At 38.3% G+C, this 23,147-nt stretch overlaps 1 protein-coding gene across 1 annotated transcript; it reads right to left on the reverse strand.

Annotated features, from left to right (window-relative positions):
* Positions 1 to 1,830: 1,830 nt before the first annotated feature.
* Positions 1,831 to 3,883, reverse strand: LOC106870000 (melatonin receptor type 1B-B). The gene has a single exon (XM_014915958.3). It carries the CDS (start codon positions 3,538 to 3,540, stop codon positions 2,617 to 2,619), a length of 924 nt encoding a protein of 307 aa, XP_014771444.1. The 5' UTR covers positions 3,541 to 3,883; the 3' UTR covers positions 1,831 to 2,616.
* Between the last annotated feature and the right edge of the window lie 19,264 nt (positions 3,884 to 23,147).

A 23,147-nucleotide genomic window follows, 5' to 3' on the forward strand; every position in this document is an offset into this window, starting at 1 on the left:
GCAGAACCTCTTCTTTCCAGGTGATGACAAAAGTGTCACAACTGTCTTCCCACTGTCACTCCCAAGTACACAGTTTTAGGTCCGTTACCATCAATGGCGGCACAATAAAAAGAGGTAGTGGAGAGATTATGGAAATGTTGGAGTGATGCCAGATACAGGAACCAGTCGGGGCGAGGGCACTGGCACAGACCACATTTGGATGGCGCTTTTTACATGCCACCAGCATGGGAGCCAGTCAGGCGGCACTTGCAACGACACATGCATGAATGGTGCTTATTGCGTACCACCAGCACGGGAGCCAGTCAGGTGGCACTGGCATCAGCCTCAACTATAATTTCCATTTGATTGTGGTTTGATTTGATTTTGATTTATTTGACCCTATAGGTCTCCTCAAACACGACATGTCACCTGACGATCCAAAGGTACATTTTTAAGTGGACTGCTTATGCAACACTGGTGTAGGCTACAGCTATGATATCACTTTACTTACCAGGTCTTCTTAGTCACAGCATATCTCCAGAGGTCTCAGTCTTTTGTCATTGCATCACCACATCATCCCATGTCTTCCTGGGTCTCCCTCTACCATGGGTTCCTTGCACTGTTTGTGAGTGATACTTCTTCACACAGCTCTCCTCATCCTACATAGTAGATGACCATACCAGTGCAGTCGACTCTCTTGCACACCACATCCGATGCTTCTTATGGCCAACATTTCTCTCAAGTCGCTTACACTCTGTTTTGTGTGCACACTGACATTACACATCCAGTGGATCATGCTAGCTTTATTTCTTTCAAGACTACGCATGTCTTCAGCAGTTACAGCCCATGTTTCAATGCTGTGACGCATGGCAGTTTGTACACATGCATCGTATAATCTACCTTTCACTCTGAGTGAGAGGCGCTTTGTCACCAGTAGAGGTAGGAGCTCTCTGAACTTTTCCCAGGCTATTCTTATTCTAGTGGTAACTGCGGGCTGACCCTTGGTGGACCTCTACATCTACCAGGAATTCTTCACTATACTCATTGCCAACCCTTACTAATGGCATCTCTGTACAGGGCCTGTACGGCTCTTATTAACCATTCGTCAATCCCTAGTTTCTACATCGTCCACCAGATAAGGGATTGGGGGACCTTGTCAAAAGCTTTCTCCAAGTCCACAACAGCCAAGTATAGGGGTTTATCTTTGGCTAGGTATTTCTCCTGCAGTTGCCGTACCAGGAATATAGCATCAGTGGTGCTTCTACCTAGCACAAAACTGAACTGCATCTCATCTAAGCAGACTTTCTCCCTAATTAGTTGGGCTATGACCCTCTCCATGACCTTCATCACCTGATCCAGATTGCCAATGATTCTGCCAGCTCACCAGCTTAAGGCCAACAGTTTTGACAAGGGGAGGTAAATTGATGTCAACTATCTCAGTACTTGAATGGTACTTTATGTTCTCTACCCTGGATAAGGTTAGATAAACTGAAGGCTTTGGCAGGGTTTGAAATAAGTACCTAAAGTGTTGGATAAAATAAGTCTTCTCAATTTGGAGTCATATGGAACTAAACAACAACAACAAAATAGGAAAATATATGTAAAATTCAACACATCCATTAACGACAATCTCCAAAACATAAAATTACTAGGTTTAATACGTTTACAAACAGGATGCATTCCATAAATTGAAGATATCAAACATATTAACATGCACACACACATATATAATACATTGCTTGTACCAAAGACATGTAAATAAATGTTGAAATGTGAGACAATGAGAACAATGTTAATCACAACACTTGAAGTGTTTATTTCTTAAATAAGTATAAAAGTTGCTAATGATGTATGAAAATACAAGATTGAAGAGTTGCTGGGTTTCAAAATAATTTTTTGCTCATTAAAGAATATCAAACATTTTCATTGAAAGAGAATTTTTAATTGCTATTTTTAAAATTGTCTTAGAATTGCTAAAAGCACAAGAGATTAATTTTAAATCCTTTCTCTGATAAATGAATTGCACAAAAGTGATGATGATGATGTTGACGGTGGTAATAATGATGATGATAATGATGACTGTGACAACACCAACAGCAACAATTTTTTTTTTTTTTTCCAGTATTCTTTTAATGCAGATTTAATATGTAATTCAGAAACTGTAGGTTCCAAATAGTTTGGAGTTTAAAAGAGAACTTTGATACACAGTTACGGGTCTACAGAAAGTATAAAACTACAACAGAAGCTAGAATAAATATGTAACAGAGAAACTGTTGAGGTGTTCAAATAGACCTTTCTGATACTAACCTACCTTAGACTGACACTGGATCAAGGATATAAACAGCATATTTTAAAAGGTTCATCATCATCATCATCATCATTTAACATCCACTTTCCATGCTGGCATGGTTTGAAATCAAACCTTTCCAATTTTACGAAAGAAAATATAATTCTCCAAACATCATAAAAATAATGAAGAAGTTGGTTATTGTATAAAAATATCTGAAACTTTGAGTTATTTTCAATATTGTACAAAAGAATGAAAACAGTATTCTTCTCAGGAAATGGTCAGCAAAGAAAATGTTTCTTCTACTTGAAAGAATTCCTGTCTATTGAATGTGTGGTGTAAACCAAATCCTAAAATTTCTCTTCCATTTCAAAAATAATTTTACCTCTAGTAAAAATATTTACAAAACTTTTCCGGAATCTTTTGTTGCAGAATCCATACACAATGGGATTTAAGGAGGAGTTTAGTATCCAGGTACGAAATAAAACTACTTTAAAGATCTGCAACAAATTAGAATCTTTGCAGTATGGATATATGACGAAGAAGATACATGTTGGTGAAAAACTGACAAAATACAAAACAGAGATTGAGATAAGTACAATGATTGTGCGATTGATTCCTTGTTGTCTGCGAGCTTCTTCTTTACCTTGCTTTTTCCTGAGATGCTGAGTAATAGTCTTCCAAATAAAGGAATAAAGTACAGTCATGGTTAGGAAAAGTATAAAGTGAACAATTACAGCTAATAGAGTATATGACCATACAGATGACCTACTAAGGTCACCATCACATATCATGTATGTCTTGTTTTCATAGGTAAAGGGAACACCTTCATAAAAGGTAACAGCTGGTACGAGTAGTACAACCGATATTATTGTTATGGAAACAATAAGCGTCTGACGTAGATTTTGGGTAATTTGTTTTCCAAGTGGACAACATATTTTTCTGAACCTTTCAATGGAAACTGTGAGAAGAATGAAGGACGACATGACAGAACAAGTGTAGACAATAAACTTGTATGTTTTACACAAATAGTTTGATTGAATTGCAGGATAAAGTTCAGCCATTTCCAGAGGCATTCCAAAGATACATCCAATCAGATCAATGACAGCTAGTACAAGGATGAATGTTTCTACGTTGCTTTTCTGGGATTGGCGTACATAAATATATACCACAAACATGTTACCAATGAGTCCCAAAATTAGGAAGAAAGGTATGATACTAAAAACAACTAATCTTGAAAACATAACAGGATCAGACAAATGGGTTGCATTCATGTTGAAACGAGTTGGTAGTTTATAGTTTAGTACGTCTAATGTGTATATGTTGATTGTTGAAATGTATATATGTGTATGCTTGTATTAGTATAAATATATATATATATATATATATATATATTGTATGGTAAGTAAATTGGTTAGTCCATTAACAGTAGACTGAAAATCATTTGTAATCCAAACTTCTATGTTGAAGATGATATTGGAGTTCTGTTCCCAGCTGAGTCCTTATAGAAATACAATCACAATGTGGAATAAACTTGTCAGAGAGAGATTTCAAAGGAATTTGCAATATATCTGGTAAGTTGCTTAAATAAATATTATACAGATTAAAATACATCCTGCTTAATTTCACAAATTAGTTTGAAAGTAGATCATCACATCACATGTGATACAGGGACCAATGATGGGGACCTTTGGAAGTTAAGAAAACTAATTAACAACAACGATTTTAAATACTATCATTTTACTAAATTACAATATTTAGTGATGATGACCAGAAACAAAATCATCATCATCATTATCATCATTTAACGTCTGCTTTCCATGCTAGCATGGGTTGGACTATTTGACTGAGGACTAGCAAGCCAGAAGGCTGCACCAGGCTCCAATCTGATCTGGCAGAGTTTCTACAGCTGGATGCCCTTCCTAACGCCAACCACTCCAAGAGTGTAGTGGGTGCTTTTACGTTCCACTGGCACGAGGGCCAGTCACATGGTACTGGCAACGGCCACGTTCAAAAAGGTGTATTTAACGTGCCACCTGCGCGGGAGCCAGACCAGTGGCACAGGCAACGACATCGTTTGGATGATTTTGTAACATGCCACCAGTACAAGTGCTTGAAGGCAATGCTGGTATCAATTACGCTCAAATGGTGCTATTTACGGGCCACTAGCACGGAAGCCAGACAGCTGCTCTGGTAATGAACATGCTCGGACAGTGCTGATAGTGCTCCACTGGCGCAGGTGCCAGTCATCGAGTATGGTTCAATTACGATTTCAATTTCACTTGCCCCAACAGGTCTTCGCAAGCAGAGTTTAGTGTCCAATGAAGGAGAGGTTGGTATGAGTGCCAGTCATCGGATTTGGTTTGATTTCGATTTCAGATTTCAAATTTCAAATTCCAAAATTCACTTGCCTCAACAGGTCTTTGCAAGCAGGGTTTAGTGTCCAATGAAGGAGAGGTTGGCATGGGTGCCAGTCGTCGGATTTGGTTCGATTTCGATTTCAGATTTCAAATTTCAAATTCCAAAATTCACTTGCCTCAACAGGTCTTTGTAAGCAGGGTTTTTAGTGTCCAATGAAGTAAAGATACGAATTAGTGAGCTGGCTACACTTCTGGCAGAGGTCACAGATTATACTCTCACTTGCCTTGCCTGGCCTTCTAACATACTGCATATTTCCAAAGGTCCCGGTCACTGGTCATTGCCTCAGTGAGGACTAAAGTTCGAAGGTCATGCTTCATCACGTCATCCCAGGTCTTCCTGGGCCTACCTCTTCCACAGGTTCTCTCAACTACTAGGGTGTGGCACTTTTTCACACAGCTATCCTCATCCATTCTTGCCACATGTCCATATCAGCGCAATCGTCTCTCTTGCACACCACAACTGATGCTTCTTAGGTCTAACTTTTCTCTCAAGGTACTTACACTCTGTCGAGTATGCACACTGACATTACACATCCATCGGAGCATACTGACTTCGTTTCTTGAGAGCTTACACATGTCCTCAGCAGTCACGGCTCATGTTTCACTGCCATGTAGCATGGCTGTTCGTACACATGTGTCATACAGTCTGCCTTTTACTCTGAGTGAGAGGCCTTTTGTCACCAGCAGTGGTAAGAGCTCTCTAAACTTTGCCCAAGTTATTCTTATTCTAGCAGCTACAATTTCAGTGCACCCTATCCCGCTACAAACTTGGTTACCTAGGTAGCGGAAGCTATCAAATCCTTCTAGTTTTTCTCCCTGGAGTGTGGAAAAGGTTGTTTTCTGCACATTTTCACTGTTTATTGCTCCTGAGCATCTGCCACATATAAAAACTATCTTGCTAGTTAGCCTTCCTTTGATATTGCTGCACCTCTTATGTGTCCATAACTTACATTGGGTACATCTTATGGAGTTTCTACCTACGCCTTTTCTACAGATCAAGCAGGGCCATCCACCTGAAAGGGTTTGTGTTTTCAGTGGGAAAAAAATTATTCAGGTATTTCTTCCAACTAAGTTCAAACCTTGCTGAGTCCAGTCTAAATTTTTTCTTATCTGTTTTGACTTCCTTATTTTGTACAACATAAGTGTAGAAAGTTAAACAGCTACATCTAAGGATTGAAACCCGACCACATAATTCAACACATACATACATTTTTGCAGTTGTTGTTACTGTTCTCTATCAAATTTAAGGTGGGAAAAAAAGGTATTTACTGGTTATCTCCATATAAGCTGATCATTTTGTTAAAATGTATTTATGACTTAATACGCAGGACACATAAAAATATAAAACAATACTTCTATTTCTTTTTTTTGTCAATATGTGATTCATTGTAAATGTACAGCTTCTATATACATCACTTGCAAGAAAATAAAATTGTGTAGATCCAATATTTTCAAAATTATGTGTTATTATCAACACAGATCGCCAGGGAAATTAAAAACAAAATACAATTTTGATTGTGTTTTGTACATTTATGTTTACCTATGTGTGAGTGTGTGAGACAGAAACAGTAAGTTAGTGTGAGTGCGTGTGTGTGTGTGAGAGAGAGAGAGAGAGAGGGAGAGAAAGAAAGAAAGAAAGATTGAGAGAGAATGCAAAAGGAAGGGAGAGCATTCATGTCACTATTTCCAAGTGTTTTCTCGTTAGACAAAGCAACATGTAAATGACAATAAACGAAACGCATTCTTACAACTATTTACTTAGCAATGGCAGCAGCCCGTATGAGCGAGTGTTCCTCTGTGTGTGCGCGCGTGCGTGTGTGCTATGTCTAATGTATGTGTTAGTATGCATTTCTATATGACGTGTATGTGTGCTATGTCTAATGTATGTGTTAGTGTGCATTTCTATATGATGTGTATGTGTGCTTTGTCTAACTGTGTGCTTATGTGTGCATTTCTAAATGCCATGCGTGTGTGTGTGGGCACGCAATGTATGTGTTAGTGTGCATTTCTATATGACGTGTATGTGTGCTATGTCTAACTGTGTGCTTATGTGTGCATTTCTAAATGCCATGCGTGTGTGTGTGGGCACGCAATATATACATGATTATTATATTTACCTAACAGACGAGATATAAATAAAACTACTGCATACATAAGAATACATATCACTGCCAAAACACTAAAACGGTCACAATCCAAGATAGTAGCATCTGCTTCATTCTCATACTGCACGAAGTAATAGCCAAATCTCCCTCAAATCACACATTCTACCGTCTTCATCTAGAGGAATGACAGATTAGAGAGTGTTGTCCCTGATATAAAGAGACAGGATGGTCACAGCTGGAATGCTTTTTACTACATATCTGCTTGTTTAGGGTTATCTGGGGAGAAAGAACCCCAGTCCAACTCCATCCCACTTAAGACCACTCAGACCCACCCTCCCCATACAGACACCGAACCCACCCACCCCATTTTCCCACAAGAAAAAAAAAAAGAAAAAGAAAGAACTGACACAAAATTTAGAAGACCCTCTCCCCGGTGAAAAAGGTTGCAAATGCATGGCAGAGAGAATGATGTCACTAAGTGATGGAGAAAGGGGAAAAAGGATTGGACTGGAGGATAAAAGGGACTTAAGACCCAGAGGCAGCTAGTAGTGTTACTCTTACTCAGTGTGGGGTGAGTAGCACACTCTTCATAATATCATTTTCAGATATCATTCATGTTATCATATTTTAATTTGTTTTTCATGTTCATTTTCATATGTCATTCATTATATCATATTTTATTTTTATATTTTTAATTGTTATATGTCCCCACATTGTTGTAGTGTCCCCCTCCAAGTAATGCCTTTATGGCAATTTAAAAGAAATAAAGAAACTTGCTTCTGAATCACATGGTTCTGAGTTCAGTTCTATTGTGTGGCACTTTGGCCAAGTGACTTCTATGATAGCCTTGGACTATATATATATGTATGTCTTTGTGTTTGTGTTCATCTTCCCACAACTAATTGACAAATGGTGTTGGTGTATTTACATCCCTGGAACATAGTGGTTCAGCAAAAGTGATTGATAGAAAAAGTACCAGGCTTAAACAAAAAAATAAGTACTGAGTTTGATTCATTCAACTAAAAAAAAAATTCAAAGTGGTGCCCCAGTATGGCCACAATCTAATGACTGCAACAAGTAAATGATAAAAGATAAATGTGCGTGTGAGTGTGTGTGTGTGTGTGTGTGTGTGTGTGTGTGTGTGTGCGCGCGTGTGTGTGTGCGCGTGTGTGTGTCCATATGTGCGTGCACAGCTTTGATTACAGGAAATCCATAAAGGATTGAGGCATACCAAAGTGACGCATGCCACAAATTTGCTAGACAGAATGAATAGTGGTACAAGACAAGCAGCTAATTAATCCATTATTGTAGCACAGAATACATCAATGAAGGGAAGTTCATTGTTGTTAGGTAATCCACAACTCCAATAGTATCCAAAATTATCCAGCAAAGAACAAAACCTTAAGTGTGGTTAGAAAATTACTATTTTTAAATCTCACAACGAGAGATATTCAACAACAGTACTTTGGAGTAAAGATTGTTTGCCAACATAACATGGCAGTCCTAGTTTAGGACTAAGGTTGCTGTAATTTAGTCTCAGGAGGCATCGTCTCCAGTTGGCTATATGACACGATCTGTGTCCTTATATTTTCGAATTTATAAATCAGTGACTAGTTGTCACTTTGAAAACTATATATTCCGAACAGGAATTTGGCAGCGCCACCTCTAACCGAGCAATTATTCTGTGCTGATGAAGGGAAATAACCCAGAAATCATGATACACAGATATTGTTTTGAGCTGAGTGGGGGTACTAGATTCCCTTGTTCAAAAATATAAGGACACAGATCATGTATAGCCAGCTGGAGACAATGTCTCCTGGGGCTAAATTACAGCTGCATTTGTCCTAAACCAGCACTGCCATGTTATGTTGGCAAACAATCTTTACTCTTAAGTGTAGTGTTAAAACATAATAAAAGCTGACAAATGGGTTGTCTGGTATTTCTACAACTGTTTCATTTTGAGTTTTTATCATGGCATAAGCATAGTCAGGTATGCAGTATTCACAACATCCATAAGATTACATAATATTACATAATATTACACAACTCTCAACTCATCAGGCTACCAAATAAAAAGGCAAACAATAGCAAGTTGATTAATCAACAGATCATCAACAAGTAAAATTTCTGATCAGAATAACCTAGATCTAAGAAATGTAAAGGCATTTTTATTCCAAAGATATCATTAAACTTAGCCACCACATTCATTAAGGCCAGTAGTTGCAGAACATACTTGTGTACAATAGATAACTCTCACCAAGAATGACATTTGATCCTGTCAAAATATGCTCAAAAAACAGCAATTGACTCTATTCTCCAAAACACCATCTCCAGTATTATGATCTCACTTGACTTGCTTGGTCTTCTCAAGCGCAGCATATCTCCAAAGGTCTTGGTCATTTATCATTGCCACTGTGAGGCCCAACATTCAAAAGTCGTGCTTCACCACCTCATCCCAGGTCTTCCTGGATCTACTTCTTCCACAGGTTCCTTCAACTGCTAGGGTGTGACACTTTTTCACACAGTTGTCCTCATCCGTACATAACACATGACCATACCAGCGCACCACATCTGATGCTCGTATGTGTATATATATATATATATATATATATATATATATATATATATATATATAGAGAGAGAGAGAGAGAGAGAGAGAGAGAGAGAGAGAAATACATATAGATAGACCTACATACATATACACACACACATACTGTTCTATATTTTTGAGATGAGGAATTCTGTACATTATTTACATTATTCACATTAGACAGACGTGTCCTCATTTTGCTTGTTGTTACCACAACATTTCAACTGATTTTACTCTCCTGCCGTCATCAGGTGTCCTGGTAGGATTTTGAACCCAATCCTGGGTTCTCATTCCTAAGCTAGTTTTTGCTGATGTTGTTGTTATTATTATTATTATTGTTCAGTAGTTTTATTTTTATAACGTGCTTTCACTTCACTACCGAGTGCAGCTCTGTGCGCCTTGGGTATGTGCTGTGGTTTGCTGTGGTGTTCTTATGCTTACTGTATTGAAAGTGTTTTGCGTAGGATGTGTGCAGTGCCCAGTAGTGCAATTTTCTGTATGTTATATATATTTGTAAGTCCTGGTGTTTTTGTTATGTATTTGTCTGAATATTTTTTTATTATACCTAAGGCACCTACTATGATAGGAATTGTTTCTGTTTTTAGATTCCACATTCGAGTTATCTCTATTTCCAGGTCTTTGTATTTTGTACTATTATTATTATTATTATTATTATTATTATTATTATTATTATTATTATTATTATTGTTATTATTATTATTTATTCAAGGCATTGCTTGGAATTGAACTTGCAATCTTGGGGTTAGTAGCCATGGCTTCGATACATTGATGATACCTTTATACTCTGTTTCCACCAGGAAGATGTCCAAGTGCTGCTAGATCATGTGAACTCAATAAAGCCATCCATACAGTTCACAATGGAAAAGAAAAAAGACAATCAGCTATCATTCCTAGATGTATTAATAACATGCACCAAGTATGGATTCAGGACATCCATATACTGCAAACCAACCTTCACTGGACAATACCTCAACTTTAATTCTCACTATCCATCCAGTGTAAAGAGGATTGCTCAGTGCCCAAAACAGCGAGCAATGAATATAAGTAGCGACCCTTAATACAAACCACAAAGAAATGATCAAGCTCAGTAACAATCTATTAAGCAACAACTACCCCCAAAACATACTATCTACTCCAATTAGGAAGAGGAGAGAGGATGAAAGCCATAAACCACTGATCTAGTGATTAATTGAATGCTTTTAGGCTTACCAAAGTCATGCCTTTGTACAAATTCAAACAGTGGCATTTGCCAGTGTTCACCAATAGTGTTGTCTGTGAAACATATAATAAAAATGTTATATACATTGTTATTTTTATCTAAGGCTGTTTTAAGTGGATATATATTAATGTAGGTGTGTGTGTGTATTCAAAACACTTGCATATATGAATTGAATTGTTTATATTGAATTGTATATATATATGTATATGTTTGTGTGTCTGTGTTTGTCCCCCCAACATCCCTTGACAACCGATGCCAGTGCATTTATGTCCCCGTAACTTAGCGGTTCGGCAAGAGACACCGATAGAATAAGTGCTAGGCTTACAAAGAATAAGTCCTCGGGTCGGTTCGCTCAACTAAAGGCGGTGCTCCAGCATGGCCACTGCCAAATGACTGAAACAAATAAATGAATAAAAGAATTAGAATCATATGAACAGTTTAAGAAGCTTCAGCTTTTAATAATAGTAATACTGATTTCAAATTTTGACACAAGGCCAGCAATTTTAAGGGAAGGGGTAAGTTGATTGCATCGACCCCAGTGCTCAACTGGTACATATTTTATCGATCCCAAAATGATGAAAAGCTAAGTCAACCTCGGTGGAATTTCAACTCAGAATGTAAAGACAGACGAAGTGCCGCTAAGCATTTTGCCTGCTGCAAATCATTTTACTTGGCATGTTAACGATTCTGCCAGCTCACCACCTTAATAATAGTAATAATAGTCACATCTAACCAAGGCAAAAGGCCTGGTATTTGTGGTAGTGGTGGTGGTGGTGGTGGTGTTAGTGGTGGTAGCAGCGGCGGTTGGAGGAAGAAGTTATTCAATTAAATCGACCCTAACACTTGACAAGCACTTTACGTTGTTGACCTCAGGAGGATGAAACCAAAGTTAAAGTTGACCCTGGAAGAATTTCGTAGACCAGAAGGACATCCGGTCATAAAATGCAGACTTAATAAGTATTTCTCTAGCTTTGCTTGCATTAAACACACAAAAAAGGAAAATGGAAAACCAGCAAAAAGTAATATGAATGTTACAGCAAGTACTTTGGAAAATTCTCTGTCATTGTGCACGTGTGTGTGTGTGTGTGTGTGTGTGTGTGTGTGCGTGTGTGTGTGTGCGTGTGTGTGTGTATGCATGCGTGTGCACGTGTGTGTGTATGTGTGTGTGTGCGTGTGTGTATGCATGTGTGTGTGCGTGCGTGTGTGCATGCGTGTGTGTGTGTACGTGTGTGAGTATGTGTATGTGTGTGTGTGCATGTGTATTGGTGCGTGTGTGTGTGTTTGTGTGTGTATCTTTTACCTTTTGTCTATTACTTGCTTCAGATTGTGGCTATGCTGGGGCAATGCCTTGAAGAATTTTTACTCAAATGAATCCACCCTAATACTTTTTTCAAGACTGATACTTACTCTATTGATCTATTTTGCCAAACTACTAAGTTATGGGAACACAAACACACCAACACTGGTTGTCAAGCAATGATGGAGGACAGACACAGATAAAAAGACACACACACATACACATATATGACGGGTTTCTTTCAGTTTCTGTCTACCAAATCCATTCACAAGACTTTGGTCAGTCCAAGACTATAATAGAAGACACTTGCCCAAGGTGTTGTGGAGTGGGTTTGGACCCAGAACCATGTGGTTGGGGAGCAAGCTTCTTACCACACAGTCACACCTGTGCCTATACATATATATGTGTATATATATATATGTGTGTGTGTGTGTGTGTGTGTGTGTGTGTGTATGAAGGGAAGTCAAAATTTATCTGCACTTTTGCCATAACATATACTCTTTTATTCTTATACTTGGTTCAGTCATTTGACTGTTGCCATGCTGGAGCACCACCTTTAGTCAAGCAAATCAACCCCAGGACTTATTCTTTGTAAGCCTAGTACTTATTCTATCGTTCTCTTTTGCTGAACCGCTAATTGACGGGGACATAAACACACCAGCATCAGTTGTCAAGCAATGTTGGGGGGGACAAACACAGACACACAAACATATACGCACATATACATATATATACATATATACGATGGTCTTCTTTCAGTTTCCGTCTACCAAATCCACTCAGAAGGCTTTGGTCAGCCCGAGACTATAGTAGAAGACACTTGCCCAAGGTGCCACGCAGTGGGACTGAACCCGGAACCATGTGGTAGGTAAGCAAGCTAATTACCACACAGCCACTCTTGTCACTCTGCCTTCTGCACATTTGTGCTTATAGTTGGTACTATTTTGGTCACGTGATCGAAGTTTGAGCCTGATCATGCCATTTTACTTTCTGGCTTTACAGTGTAAGCATGGCTGCTCCACTAACAAAGTGCACCAAAGAAGAACAAAGAGCAGTGGTCTGATTACTCTGGTCAGAAGTTGTGTGTGAGTGCTGAAATTCATCAGAGGCTTTTAGCACAATAAAGGGACAGTACACTACTGTGTAGAAGTGTGTATGAGTGGATCGAGAAGTTCAAAAGTGACCAGACAAGTATAATGCACAAAGAGGGAGCAGGACATCCGTCAACCTCCACCACTGATGAGAAGATTCAGCAACCTCAAGAGATGGTATTAGTGAACCAGTGAGTTATCATCAATGAGGTAGCTTGCTCTCTGAAGATTAGTCATGGTTCTGCCTATCAAATCATCAACAAGAGTGCATATAATTTTTTATTCTCCCTCATATGTGTGTGTATATATATATCATCATCATCATCATCATCATCGTTTAACGTCCGCTATTATATTATATTTATCTTATGATATTTACTTTACTTTATATTATACTCATTTACTGTGCTTTTAATTATTAATTTTTCTATATGTGATAGTGGATTTTCATCGATGAGTTCTTGAAAATTGGTTATTTTCCCTAAAACTATATATTTTATATATATATATATATATATATATATATATATATATATATATATATATTGAAGACAGGACAGTTGCATCAAGAGAGGTTGATCTCTAATTGCAGAGGGAACATGTGGAAGGGGTAGACCCAGGAAGACATGGGACAAAGTAGTGAGAACGAATGTACTGACACTGGAACTCACAGAGGGGTTGACAGGGGACCAAAACTCCTGGTAGTTTGCTGTGCTTGAGAAGATATGCCAAGCTAAGTAAAAGTGTGGTTGGCCTTGCATACAAGCTCGTCCCCTGCAACCCTCTCCAGCTGAGTATTCCTAACCTTATGGGCACTGGTGCTACATAAAAAGCACCTGTACTGGCGATGCTGCTTAAAAGCATCCAGTAAAGTCTGTAAAGTGGTTGGCATTATGAAGGGCATCCAACCATAGAAACCATACCAAATCAGACATGGAGCTTGGCCAGCTCTTCAGCTTTTCAACTCCTGTCAAACCATCCAACTCATGCCAGCATGGAAAACAGGTTTTAAATGTTGCTGCTGCTTCTGCTGATGATGATGATGGTATATGTACATATGTATGTATATATTTATGGTGCATGTCGTGTACATACACTACACTGAATATTTGTACAAAATTGGCTGTGCCGCTCTTGCAAAGCTGGCTGTCGTTCTATGTTACACGGGAGTTTTATACTGAAACTTCACACAGTTGACAATTGCATTAAGCATTGATAATTCTTGTAAGTGACAATGTGACAGAATAATAAATATAAGCATAATAGGGGAGCAGAATTCAGGTTAGTTGAAATATGTTTGTCACTTATTTCAACTGCTACAAGGCGGCGGCAGTGGCGGTGGTGGTTTCAAATTTTAGCACAATGCCAACAATTTCGGGGAGGAGGTGAATCAATGAAATTGACCTGAGTGCTCAACTGGTACTTACTTTATTGATCCCCAAAAGGATGAAAGGCAAAGTCGACCTTGGTGGAATTTGAACTAAGAATGTCAAGGCAGACGATTCTGTCAGCTCACTGCCTTAATAATAATAATAATAATAATAATAATAATAATAATAATAATAATAATAATAATGATGATGATGATGATGATAATAATAATAGGTGCAGTCACCAGGTGCAATCATCAGTACAAAAGAGTACTGGAGCTGGAAAAATGTATGCTTTTGTGGGACTTTACTATTCAAATGGATAAGAAATTAAAAATAATAGACCAGACATAACAATTATAGATAAAGAAAAGTGAAGTTGCTTACTAATTGACCCATCATGCCCATTTGATTCCAGGATCATAAAGAAAGAGGAAGAAAAACAAAAAAATACAATCCATTAAAATTTGAAAAAAGGAAGAATTTGGATTAACAGAACAGTCAAGATCATGCCTATAATATTTGGTGTATTGGGAATAGTAAGCCAAGATATAGGCAAATGGCTGAGGGAGATTGAAATAGAATGCCCGGTAGAGCCCCTACAAAAAGTTTGTCTCTTAGGGACAGCAAGGATTATCAGGAGGGTTTTAAGCACTTGAAAGATTACTGAAAACTTGTGGATATCTAAGGTTACAGGTAGTAACTCACTACACATATAAATTCTACCAGGAATGAGACCAAACCTGAGTCAAACCAAAAATAATAATAATAATAATAGACTTTCATGGTTTCTCATCTTACCTAATTGGAAGTGTTATGTACATTGTTTTGTCTTGGTATAAAAGATGGGTGACAGCAAATATTCTGCTCAATACTACACAATTGTATGTCAGTTGTTTGAACTTAACTAGTTGAGATTGTCCCTTAGTGGCTGATGATATGTGCATCTCTAATCATGGTTAGTAGTCAGGGGAGTATATAGACCATGTGTTGAGAGGAATTTCTTTGGGGTTTGAACATATCACCTCTGGAAGTATGGGTGTTTCATTCAACACCTTCAAACAACCCTTATTCAGGGACCTTTTGAGTGGGATGGGCCACTCAACCTGAAGAAAATTCTAACTGGGCCCCACCTGCAAGGCCATGCATTGTTATCGTGATCAATATGAGATCATTATGTTGCACACATGTGGTTGTGATGCATGCACCGGGTGCACCCTTATCAGATGGGTAGTCTTGATGGGTATACTGGGCTTTGTATAATTGTACTCCAGTGTCAATCTAATGGCATGCATTGCTCTCTCTATAACAATAACAATATCAATAATAATAATAATAATAATAATAATAATAAGACTAAGCAACTGGAAGGCACCTGGACATGACAAGATCCCCAACTTCTGGTTAAAACACCTGCCAGGAATGCATAAAAAGCTGGCAGAAAACTTTAACAACATACTAGCAGAACCAGAGACAATGCCTGAATGGCTCACGAAAGGAAAAACCATCTTAATCCCCAAATCCACGGAAACGGAGAAACCACAAAACTATAGACCTATAACCTGTCTCCCTACGATCTACAAAGCCTTTACTGCAATAATATCGCAGAGATTGAGTAAGCACATGGAAAATAACAACCTGTTTCCAGAAGAGCAGAAGGGATGCTGCAAGGGCTCATACGGCTGTAAAGACCAATTATTGATCAATAAAGCCATAACTGAAGACAACTGCAGAAAGAAGAAAGGCCTCAGTATGGCCTGGGTGGACTACCAAAAGGCTTTCGACAGTGTTCCTCACACGTGGATTCTGGAAACACTAGCCATAAACAAGGTGGCACCAATTATTATAAAATACATAAGGCACTCAATGAACAAATGGCAGACAGTGCTACAGCTCCAAACAAAAGAGGGACTTGTGAAAACGAAAGCCATCCCCATTAGAAGAGGAATATTCCAGGGAGACACGCTATCTCCACTCCTGTTCTGCCTGGCACTCACACCTTTAACTGAATTGCTAAATAGAACTGGATGCGGTTACAAATGCTACGGAAAAACAGTCAGCCACCTTTTATATATGGATGACCTAAAATTATATGCAAAAAATGACAAAGAGCTAGAAACACTACTACAGACAGTACACGGCTTTACCAAGGAAATAGATATGAAATTCGGATTAGAAAAATGTGCCAAAGCAACCCTGAAAAGAGGAAAATTAGTTAAAAGTAGCAATATAACACTAGATAAAGCCAATGAAATAAGAGAACTAGACGAAAGCCAACCATATAAATATTTAGGAGTCAATGAACTAGATAGGATACAACATACACAAATGAAAGAAAAAATAAAGAAAGAGTACTATAGATAAGTTAGATCAATACTAAAAACAGAGCTCAATGCTAAAAACAAGATAATGGGTATCAACACTTTAGCTGTCCCAGTTATAAGCTACAGCTACAACATCCTTAACTGGACACTAAACGAACTATCTAAAATAGACAGGAAAACAAGAAAAATAATGACAGGATATAGGATGCACCACCCAAAATCTGACATAGAAAGGCTATATATACAATGCACAGAAGGTGGCAGGGGTCTTATACAGCTGGAAAACTATTATAAAATAACCACCATAGGACTGCAAAAATATCTACTCCAGAAGCAATGAAAATTAATACAAATAGCCACAAAACACGAGCAAAACAAAAAACTGTTTTCAGTATTTAAGGAAGCTGACAAATACAAACAAGAAATCAATCTACCTAACAAATACGAAGAAGAAGAAGAAGAAGAAGAAGAAGAAGAAGAAGAAGAAGAAGAAGAAGAAGAAGAAGAAGAAGAAGAAGAAACAAAAGCTATAAAGCAAATGAAATCCAAACTAAAACTAGAACAGCAACGGACCATGATAAAACGATGGCAAGAAAAGCCCCTACATGGTAAATACTGGGCTAAACTAAATGCAAAAGAAATAGACAGAGAAAAATCCCAGCAATGGTTGAGAAGCTCAGGACTCAAAGCAGAGACTGAAGGATTTTTAATTGCTGCACAAGACCAAAGCTTCCCCACCAGAAACTACCAAAAACATATAATGAAAAGAAACATAACAAGTAACTGTAGAATTTGTGGAGATGGACAAGAAACAATAAATCATATTATCTCTGGCTGCCTAGTCCTGGCTAAGAAGGAATATATTCACAGACACGACAGAGCAGGGACCTATATACACTGGAAGCTATGCCAACACTATGGAATAACAACAGAAAAAAGATGGTATAAACACACGCCAGAAAAGGTCACAGAAAATGAGAAAGCAACCATACTCTGGGATATGCCAATACACACAGATAGAGAAATTAAGGCCAATAGACCAGATATAGTTGTCAAAGATCATGAAGGAAAAAAATGCTTTCTAATTGATGTATCAATATCAGCAGATGACAACGTTTCCCTAAAAGAAATGGAGAAACTTTCAAAATACAAAGACCTGGAAATAGAGGTAACTCGAATGTGGAATCTAAAAACAGAAACAATTCCTATCATAGTAGGTGCCTTAGGTATAATAAAAAAATATTCAGACCAATACATAGCAAAAACACCAGGACTTACAAATATATATAACATACAGAAAATTGCACTGCTGGGCACTGCACACATCCTACGCAAAACACTTTCAATACAGTAACTATAAGAGCACCATAGCAAACCACAGCACATACCCAAGGCGCACAGAGCTGCGCTCGGTAGTGAAGTGAAAGCACATTATAAAAATAAAACTACTGAACAATAATAATAATAATAATAATAATAATAGTAATTGTTTCTTTAATGATCAGAAGGGCCCCACAGAGCAAAAAAAGGGTGATACAAAACAAATGATAATTGGGTTTATATGTAGCATGTGTTGACAGTAAAGCAATTACAATTTAACAGTAAAATATTAAACAATGAAATTTCCTGAAAGTGGGGGAGTTCCATCTATGGGAGACCAAGGAAGCCCACAAAACCTGGACACTCTGATCACCAAGAGCACTTCAGGCATGCACCCCTCTCCTCTTAATTCCATCCAGCCTACAAGTGCATGGTCAGATTAGGCTCATTCACATGGACTATCCTCACCACATTCGCCCACCTTTCAACGAAAATATTTTCAGGTAGCACAACCCTCTCCATCCTTACTTTCCTTTTCAAGTGGAATGGGAAAAAGCTGATGCAGGATTGGCTGAAAAAGGAAAATATTTATCTTCATTCCTTTCAGCCTCGTCCACCACTTTACTTCTTCTTGTTTGTGTCTGACTCTTCCTCTTATCCAGCCCCCAACAAAGGCCTTATGGGGCAATTTCATCTGATCTTGTTTTCCTGACAGAGTCTTTGATTTCATGAGTCCTGAGTCAGAGAAAAGAAGTGTGTGTGTGTGTGTGTGTGTGTGTGTGTGTGTGTGTGTGTGTGTGCGTGTGTTGTAGTGTTTTCACTAACTGTATGAAGGGCTTCTTTTGGCAGAGTTGATATTGTGGTATGACATCAGCGACTGGGGAGCTGACCGGAACGGCGAGTTGACCGGAAGAAGAAGAAGGGCAAAGGGAGTCACAATCGGGATTTCATGCCCTTTTCAAACGGGGTTGTTGCGAGGAGAGGACATGCCAAGCGATCGTCTAGGTGTTGGGAGAAGCAGCTGCTATTTCTCATCTACTCGCATGCATACACCACAGATATTAATGATGGAGAGTGTTGTGTTTTCTCCACTGCAGGACAGAAAGCTTTGAAGTTGTTTGAATTCCTCCCACAAAACATTTGGGATTTCTGCCTTTGGTTAATACTGGCGTTTGCTTGCTTTCCTGGAAACAGAAAATAAAATCAAGAATATGAATGACTTCCCCTGGAGCAACCAGTTCTGGAACTCCTTATCAATCCCACACCTGTTGAGTTCATAGGGCCAAGATTTCACCTCCACATTCACCCATGCTCCTCCGATATGTCTCAAACTCTTACCAGATCTCAGTGAACCAACACATTCTTGACTCGAATTGGAGTCAACCTCTAATATAAAGGTGAACCATTATAAAAGTCTGGGAGGTGCCATTCTTTTAGTTCCTTGTTTGCTGACACATACGGCAGCTACTGTCCCATACTGTTCCCCTTTATATGTGTGTATAACTCGGAGGTATAATTCTTCAAGACATTTTTCAGTCTCTGCTGGAGTAAGAAATTTAAGTCTACGACTGTCCTTGTGACAAATGCATTTATAGACAATGGCTTTTCTTTTGGAATAAGATTTTTTCCTCTCACTAAGAGACATAATTCCTGGGTTGACAATACCATTTATATACTAGAGGGTCTTACTTTTCAAATTGTGCCCCGAATGCATGATCTATTAGTTAACTATCCTTGAAAAATATAATGAGTTGTGGATTTTTTTTATGTTGTTACTTTTGCTTTCATTTTGTTGTTGTTGCTGCTGCTGCTGTTTCTGTTTTTTTTTTGTTGTTGTTTTGCCCACAGTTTTTGTTGTTATTACGGCAGAAGTTGCTTTTGTTGTTGACGTCATTCTTGGTGCTGTCGTTCTCATTCTTGCTGTTATTGTTCTCGTTCTTGTTGATGTTCACGATGTTAGTGTTGTTGCTGTTGTTTTCAATCGTTGCTGCTGCTGCTGTGTACACTACGTCATTACTGTCGTAGTTGTCACTGCTGCTGTTGCCGCCGCTGCTATTTTTGTAGGTGATACCGTTGTCATAGTGGAGGCGCAATGGCCCAGTGGTTAGGGCAGCGGACTCGCGGTTTCGATTCCCAGACCGGGCGTTGTGAGTATTTATTGAGCGAAAACACCTAAAGTTCCATGAGGCTCCAGAAGGGGATGGTAGCGAACCCTGCTGCACTCTTCCACCACAACTTTCTCTCACTCTTACTTCCTGTTTCTGTTGTGTCTGTAATTCAAAGGGTCAGCCTTGTCACACTGTGTCACGCTGAATATCCCCGAGAACTACGTTAAGGGTACACGTGTCTGTGGAGTGCTCAGCCACTTGCACGTTAATTTCACGAGCAGGTTGTTCCGTTGATCGGATCAACTGGAACCCTCGACATCGTAAGCGACGGAGTGCCAACAAACCGTTGTCATTGCGGCTTAACAAAAATTCTAGTACTTAAATGCGATACAATTGTTTCAGTTCCAACTTGCCTGCCTTTGACATCGTGTTTCCCTTGTCATGGCGACCTTGGCACTTGAAACAGGGCTGACAGAACGCTCTCCACTGTCGATTATTATTGTGTCGCGTTCCAACATTTTAAATTTTGAAAAATTCCGGAAAAAAAAAAAAAAATTGGCGGCCTCGCACACATACATACCGAAACAGATCCCATAGATATCTACAAATGTAACATGAAATTTTTGAAAAATTATGTGATGTGTGTTGGTACGTATGTATGAGAACCCACCATCTTTTCTTTTTTCTTCTTTTTTTTTTTTTTTTTTTTTTTTTGTTAAATTCCGATATAATCGTAATCTACACCATCTGAAAGGTATTTGTAGAAAATTTCAGTAAAAAATACCCACTTTTCTGAAAGTTATGAGGGAACAAAGTCAGTGAGGAAGAACACTTGCGTAAGTATACCATAAATAAAATATTTTTAAAACGCATGAAAAAGGACATAAAAGAAAATAGGATGAAAATAGATATTCACCACGAAGACAATTTTGGAAATTTTATTAGAATATTAGAAAATTTAATTAGAAAATTTCTTACAAGAAATTTCATAACACTGACTGAGTTGCACCCCCTAAAAAGGGACGCAATTAAACAGAAATACTATCATTGCAGTTCGGACAGTTTCGAGAATAAAGTTAACACGAAATAAATGTCTGAACGGGTTTTAATCAGTGAAATGATCGATTAAGGTCTTAAAACTTACAGAACTCAGAGTTGCTGTGACTTCACAGTTTGGCGGCGACGACGACGACGACGACTACATCAACAAAGGCATGAATATTTTGGAAGGGAGAATGGTTGACTGGTGCTTAAATATTTTATAGATTCCCCAAAAAGATGAAAGGAAAAGTCGACCTCGGCGGAATTTGAACTCAGAATGAAAAGACGGACGAAATACTGCTAAGCATTGTGTCGTAGTTGTCACTGCTGCTGCTATTTTTGAAGGTGATACCGTTGTCATAGCGGCTAGACAAAAATTCTATTACTTAAATGTGATACATTTAAATCTGGTATGCTTACGATTCTTCAATAATTTCTAAGAGCGTGCGCATATCTGTGTGCGTGTGCATGTGTCTTTGTTTTTGTGCCTATTCCTACTCTCACCGTTTGACAACCAGTGTTGTTTGTTTACGTCCTCGTAACTTAGCGATTCGGCAAAACATACCGATAGTATTAAGAAGTAGACTTTAAGAAAATGTACTGAAGTCGCAGGAGTGGCTGTGTGGTAAGTAGCTTGCTTACCAACCACATGGTTATGGGTTCAGTCGTACTGCGTGGCATCTTGGTCAAGTGTCTTCTATAGTCTCAAGTCGACCAAAGCCTTGTGAGTGGATTTGGTAGACGGAAACTGAAAGAAGCCCGTCGTATATATGTCACTTAGCGGTTCGACAAAAGAAACCGATAGAATAAGTACTAGGCTTACAAAGAATAAGATCCGGGGTCGATTTCTCCGACTAAAGGCGGTGCTCCAGCATGGCCACAGTCAAATGACTGAAACAAGTAAAAGAGTAAGTCGATTTATTCTACTAAAACCTTTCAGGGTGGTGCCCCAGCATGGTAGCAGTCTAATGACTGAAACAAGTAAAAGAGAATTTTAAAAATATATTGTGATTTCAGTTATTGTAAAGCAGAGAATATATTATTTTTATTAATATTTTTATCATAAAGGAAAACAACCAGTTGAATCGCTAAATAATAAATGTCTAGGTGAAGTTGACAATCCACCGAAGTAAAAGCAAGTCTTTAGGCGTTTTCGAATGACTAATATATGTTTCCCACGCGGTCATTGTTTTAGTTTTTAACACACGGTTTCAGATCAAATCATTTTCCTGAACAGTACATCTCTGAATATATTTTTATTATTCTAGTTGTACAAACTCTGTTCGCTGAAGATAGGGGTGGCGATTCTTCAGGTGGAGCAGTTTTAGATAACAATTCTTCCGGTAGACATGATTATGTCATTGAACAGAAACTATTTTTTCTTATTTGCTGACTCCCTAGAAAGTATGAAAAATGGTTAATATTTCCTTCAAACTTTCTTTTTGTTACTTTTATTAAAACCCCCAAAGAATCCATGGCTATAGTGCTTCCCCACAACTCCTGCTCATGATCAGAGATGCACATGTCAGCCACGAAGGGACATGCTCAAGTGATTAAGGTCAAATAACTGACAAGCAAATCTGTGGTATTGAGCAGAATATTTGTTGTAACGATATTTTTGCTTCAGCAACTTGGTACTGAATTTGTCTGAAATGTAATGGAAAATAGGTCAGTTTCAAAACATTGATGTCAGGTCACAAAAACAAAATTTGAAGGGAATAGTAGTCATTTCCTTTGATTTCTAGATAGAAGCAAACAGAAAATTACACTTACTGACCAAAGACAAAAATAATAAAAATTTTGTTACACAGTGTAACAAGTGATCCGAATCGAATGATTTGCCACACGGACTACGAAATTCGTTACATACAGTTTTTGTTTATCAAATTTATTTCACAAAGTACAGGTTAGTCCAAGGCTATGTTGAAAAACCTTGCCCAAGATGTTGTACGGGGATTAAACTTAAAACCACACG

This window comes from Octopus bimaculoides, chromosome Z (assembly GCF_046866305.1).
Source record: "Octopus bimaculoides isolate indiv1 chromosome Z, ASM4686630v1, whole genome shotgun sequence".
Classification (NCBI taxonomy): Eukaryota; Metazoa; Mollusca; class Cephalopoda; order Octopoda; family Octopodidae; genus Octopus; species Octopus bimaculoides.

What these genes read in the sequence shown, in the direction of transcription:
- LOC106870000 (XM_014915958.3), bottom strand. Translation starts at nt 3,540, where the DNA reads ATGAATGCAACCCATTTGTCTGATCCTGTTATGTTTTCAAGATTAGTT.